The 6023-nt window shown below is 40.0% G+C and overlaps 1 protein-coding gene across 1 annotated transcript; it reads left to right on the plus strand.

Moving 5' to 3' along the window:
• Positions 1-992: 992 nt before the first annotated feature.
• On the plus strand, positions 993-1454 carry LOC137984547 (uncharacterized). The gene has a single exon (XM_068831711.1). The coding sequence runs from the start codon at positions 993-995 to the stop codon at positions 1452-1454; it is 462 nt and encodes a 153-aa protein (XP_068687812.1).
• Positions 1455-6023: the final 4569 nt, after the last annotated feature.

The raw sequence follows: 6023 nt of genomic DNA on the forward strand, positions 1-6023 counted from the left end.
AAAATAGCCATAACGCATAGGCCCTTTGAAGAATGGAGACTAGCTGTGTACTCCGTAAATAATTTCAGCTCTAAAAAAACGTATGCAGGAGAAGTCATCTTGCCTGTGCAATTTCACCCAACATATTGGCTTGACGATCAGCCAAAAGAAATCAGAAGTCATGGCTTTAAGCATTACAAATCCATAACCCACAATCCAAGTGAATGGTAATGCTCTTAAAACCACCGAAGAATTTACATACCTTGGAAGTATTGTCACGAACATAGGAGGGGCTGACAAAGACATTAGGAACCGAATCAGCTGATGTGGGGGAAATACGGACTTTATGGGGACTTCGCAACAAATTTCTGCCATTGTGGTGGGGGAAATGTGGGGACTAAGATTTTTGAATGCCCTACTCTCGGGGAGAATGTGGGGACTTCGCTTCTGTTCAACTGAGAGGAGAATTGGGAACGATCGATCCGCAAGATGGCGGAGGAGAAGAAGGAAGTATGTTTTAAAATCCATTGTTTTTTGTCTATCAAACAGACTATCCGTCAAAAATTTGTACGTATTTGTAGGCATAAGCAACTTTAAAATTCCCCTGTGTATATATTATTGTTAAAGGTCAACAGGTCGTCTTTTGTTAGTAATACAATAGAAGCGGTATCGCTTTAATACCGCTTTAATCAACTCGGATCGTCTTTCTCAATTGTTCTGTTTTCAAAGGACAAACGTTTTAGAGCTGTATCTTTCAATAGTCCCTTTGAGTTATGTTAAGGTGTATGTTGTTGTTCTGTGATATAGAGTTTGAATGTTGGGTGCTTGGCTTCGCCAAATACTGGGGACTGCAAGAAAAAAATCCCCCACGGGTGGGGAAATACAAGAACTTTGAAATGCACAATTAGCAAAGTCCCCACATCAGCCGGGGTCCCCCCCCCCCCCCTTCCCCTCGGAGAAGCCGATGACAAGTGCATAACATCTGGAAGTCACACCAGTACAGCATTAAGACCATGCTGAAACTATACCAGAGCTGCATCCTTTCTACCCCTCTGTACGCATCAGAATGCTGGCGAATGACCAAGGATGACCTTGAGAGGGAATCAGTTTTCCACACAAAGAGCTTACGGGGAATATTGAGAATATCCTGGCTAAACAAGATCTCAAGCGAAGAGCTGCTGAGGAGATGTGAACAAGAAAGCATGACAAACATACTAATGAAGCGAAAATGGAGGTGGATTGGGCATGTCCTTAGAAGGGATAAAGATGACAATGCTAGAATTGCGCTGTACTTGACTCCGGAGGGAAAGAGAAAGCGAGGAAGGCCAAAAACCACCTGGCGTAGGATTGTTATGGAAGAACTAAGAGCAATAGGGGAGACATGGGATTCAATCGGGAGAAAGGCTCAGGATAGACAAGAATGGAGGTCTTTTGTTGCTGCCCGGCTACATCCCAGAGGGCATCATGGGCAGTAAGTAAGTCAGTCAGTCAGTCAGTCAGTCAGTCAGTCAGTAAGTAAGTAAGTCAGTCAGTCAGTCAGTCAGTCAGTCAGTCAGTAAGTCAGTAAGTAAGTCAGTAAGTAAGTAAGTAAGTAAGTAAGTAAGTAAGTAAGTAAGTAAGTCAGTCAGTCAGTCAGTCAGTAAGTCAGTCAGTCAGTCAGTCAGCCAGTCAGTCAGTCAGTAAGTCAGTAAGTAAGTCAGTCAGTCAGTCAGTAAGTAAGTCAGTAAGTAAGTAAGCAAGTAAAAAAAAGTCAATTGATTGTCCAAGGGGAAGAACGTATAATCGCTATCGAACGTTTTCTTCCTGTTTAAGTTATGCCTCTGCATTATGCCTCATTGCGGTATCCTTTTGCGCTATGGCCATTTGAGTTATGCGTCTTTGCGTCATGCCTTTTTGCGTCATGCGTACTTGCGTTATGGCTATTAGCGTTATGCCTTTCTGCGTAATGCCTCTTTCCGTGATGGCCATTTGCAGAATCGGCTTGTTGCCGTTCAGCTTTGGATTGATGCATTCATGATTTGGACGATTTTATTTCAAATACTGATCATTGAATTTTGTCATAGATATACCTCCATACATCAGGCCAGGTGAACAACTCCATACAACTTGGCGTCCGCAAAGATTTCTAATGCTCAACTGTAATCTATTATGTACGAGTCAAATTGAAGCTTCAACATGAATTTGATCATCTTAGTCTTCCCGGGGGCGGGGCATTTGATCGCTAGCCTCAATTTCATGTTACCTTTCCACGTGGGTTGATAAATCATGGCGGAGACAAACCGGTAAAGCTTCCACATTCGTAGCTGATTGGTTGAAAAGCAAAGGCCTACACAAACTTTGTTCCGTTTTTGAAGGTATTAAGAACCAATTTATATTATCTTTGACTATATAAATATATTAAATTGTATTTACAATCTAAACAATAATTCATTACAATACCGACGTCACCGGATACGATTTATAGAGGTCAATTGCTTTGACCGACCCGGTGTATTTATGAATATTTTAATACATTTGCGGCGATTGATATGTAGGTGTTTAAGTAATGGTATGAATGTATGGAATGTATTTAAGTTTCGTTGCATTAAACTCGGTAAAACCAATGCATTCAGTTTATAAAAAACTGGCAATTTTCCGGGGGGTGGGGGCATTTGATCACCTGAAATGGACCTATGATGAGGCACTTGAACAGCCTTTTGGGCCGGGGAGGGGGGCATTTGAACAAAAAATTTCCAAAAATTCAAATGCCCGGGGGGTTGCCCAGGTGGGGATGTTGAATCTTCACTTTGACTGGTACATTAGTCTTTTGAGATTTTCGTCATAGTACCACTGTAAGTCTTTCTCTGTTTCTCCTTATGTCTCTACTCTGATAAACAAAGACTCGTTAGAATCGTGCTCAGATAGAACTGAGTTCCATCCGGACGATCCAGGTCGTCTCAGTTGTCCGCCGGGTTTGTCAGCGATCGCCTGGGTATATAGTGTTTCCATGTAATCATCCCGATCGCCCTTGAAATTTATTTGAAACGACTGGGGCGATCTGGACGATCATACGGAAACCAGGCTTAAATATTGAAAGGGTTGGGCTTTCTATACTATTCTCACAGTTATTCTCATAAGTTCTCAATGCATTGCCCTGTCTTGAGGCATTTTGAGTTATTCACAGAACTTTCACTTTTAACAAGAAATTCACTTCTTACGCTTATTGAATTCCATCTAACTAAATCTAATAGAGATGGATCTTCATCAACGTATAACTGACATCAGGGCCCAGGTTTCACTATCTTTATAGCTCTTATTATTGCCGTCACAGTATAATTATAACCAGATGCAACTCTAGAAAAAAGTTATCACAAGTCATTTTCGAAATATTTGAACGTAAATGTTTTTTCTTTTCTAGATGAAAAGCTGTTGTCATTGGTGGGGATTTAATTAATAAGTACATTTGTAAAATTAATAATTACATTTATATAGCGCAGACCTCTATATGAATATATTCAGTTGCGCTTCACAATATTTTAAAATAAAATTATGTCAAACTGTCCTAAAAACTAAAAACATAAAAAACTATTAAAAACTAAAACCATATACCTATTTAAAAGCTAAATTAAAAATGAGACATCAATAGAAAAACCTGTTTAAAAGCTAAATTAAAAAATGAGTTTTAACAGCAGCCTTAAAAGTGTCCAATGTCTTTATGTTGCGAATTGTTGAAGGTAATGCATTCCAAAGATAAGGTGCAGCTGACTGGAATGCACGATCGCCAAGGGTTGGACGGGTCTTAATGCTAGGTAACTCAAGTAATAAAGAGTCGTTTGACCTAAGGGAGTATCTGGATTGCTTTTTGATGCAAATTAAATCAATCAGGTAATTAGGAGCTAGACCATATAAACACTTAAATGTCAAAAGCAAAATCTTAAACTTTATGCGGTAACTAATCGGGAGCCAATGAAGGTTAAAAAGCAATGGTGTAACATGACAGAATCTTGGTGCTCCTACGACCAGCCGAGCTGCGGCATTCTGTATACGTTGGAGGTTCATGATACGTGAATTCGGGAGGCCATATAATAGGCTATTACAATAATCTACTCTACTGGTTACAAAAGCATGAACTAATGATTCGGTAGTTGGACGACTTAAATATTTCCTAATTCTACGCATGTTATAAAGATAATAAGAAGCAGATGAGCAAGTTCTGTTAATATGACTTAGCATACTCATTTTCGAGTCAAACCAGGTTCCTAAGTTTCGAACTTCACATGATGGAGCAATTTGGGAGTCGCCAACCAATAACATACTGATGTTGCTGACTTTCTGAAGTTGTTGTCGCGTTCCAATTAGAAGACATTCTGTCTTATCTGAATTCAGTTTTAACTTATCCGTGTGCATCCACTGACTGATATCAGCAATACATGATTCCATGGCAGTTAAGGCAGCAGTTTCCTCCAAATCATTTCCTGGTCTAAACGCGATATACAGTTGTGTGTCATCTGCATAACAATGGAGATTAGGACGATGTGACTCGACGATCTTAAAAAGCTTGCTAGCATAGAGAGAAAATAATAATGGCCCGAGACAGCTACCTTGTGGAACTCCAAATTTAAGATTGAAAGTATTCGATAGAACACCATCGATAGAGATACGCTGGGTTCTATTAGAGAGGTACGATTCAAACCAATTAAGTGCAGAACCTGAAATTCCAAAATCAAATTGGAGGCGATCTAAGAGAATCCGATGATCCACAGTATCAAAAGCGGCGCTTAAATCAAGAAGCACAAGCAATGTGACATGCTTATCTTCCAGTCAAAATGAAAGTAGGGCGGTTTCTGTACTGTGGTGCTGTCGATAGGCTGATTGCAATGTAGGAAAAAGATCATTCTCATTTAAGTAGGACTGGATCTGATCAGCTGCCACTCTTTCAGCCAATTTTGAAACAAAGGAAAGATTGCTGATAGGTCGAAAATTTTTAAAAACAAAGTCAAGGCCTTGTTTCTTTAACAGGTGTGACAACCGAATCTTTCCAAATAACAGGGAAAAATCCAGATTCAAGCGACAGGTTTATCATGGTTGTTAATATCGGAAGTAACTCATCAAGGCAATCTTTCATGATGTTCGTAGGAACAGGATCGAGTAAACAGGATTTTGTCGGCGTTCAAAGCACAAGTTTCCTTAAACAGTCCATGTCTACACGGTGAAAAGCAGTAAAGGAAGAAGAACACTGAGAAGAATGGCGGCTGATAGTACTACATGAGTTCGGAATTGCATCAAGGCTAACGCGAAGATCGGATATTTTCTTGACAAAGAACGAACCCATGTCGTTGGCCAAAGCTAACTTGTCGCCGTGCTGTAAAAAGGCGATTCTGCTGACTGATTTAACAGTTTCTTTGTAGCAGCAAAAAGCTTACGTTGATTATCAGAGATGTTGCTGATGAAATCTGTATAGAATTCACAACGAGACTTGTTCATAAGAAAGACAGCTTCATTCCGAAGAAGTTTGAATGATCTCCGGTCAGATTCAGACTTTGTAGACCTCCAGTTGCGCTCAGCTATCCTCCGGAGACGTTTCACAGATCTGATCTCATCGGACAACCATGGGGCTTGAGCTCTTTGAATCATGGTTTTCTTCCGCCAAGGAGCATGTCTGTCAATGATGGATTTTAGAATAGTGCCAAAACAACCAACGAGATCAGCAAGACGTTTAGGAGTGTTTAGTAACAATTATGAATTACGAAGATCGTTCTTAAACTTGGGAAGATTAATCGATTTGATTTTCCGAAACCACGTTTCCTTGGCAGAGGATTCTGACTTAAAACCTTTTAAGTTAAACAATACAGTCGCATGGTCGGATAGAAAGGAGCCTAAAATTGGTGTGTCTTGAATGATACTGTCCATTTTCCTGGTTATGACTAAATCCAGTATATGTCCTTCAACATGAGTTGCAAAGTGGACATGTTGAGCTAGTCCAAAAGAATCAAATAGGTCCACAAATGATTCTGCATCGGGTTTATCCTCAACATCAACATGGATGTTAAAGTCACCACATAACA

This window comes from Montipora foliosa, chromosome 14 (genome assembly GCF_036669935.1).
Source record: "Montipora foliosa isolate CH-2021 chromosome 14, ASM3666993v2, whole genome shotgun sequence".
Lineage (NCBI taxonomy): Eukaryota > Metazoa > Cnidaria > Anthozoa > Scleractinia > Acroporidae > Montipora > Montipora foliosa.

Coding starts and splice junctions, on each gene's coding strand:
- LOC137984547 (XM_068831711.1), top strand. CDS start 993: ATGCTGAAACTATACCAGAGCTGCATCCTTTCTACCCCTCTGTACGCA.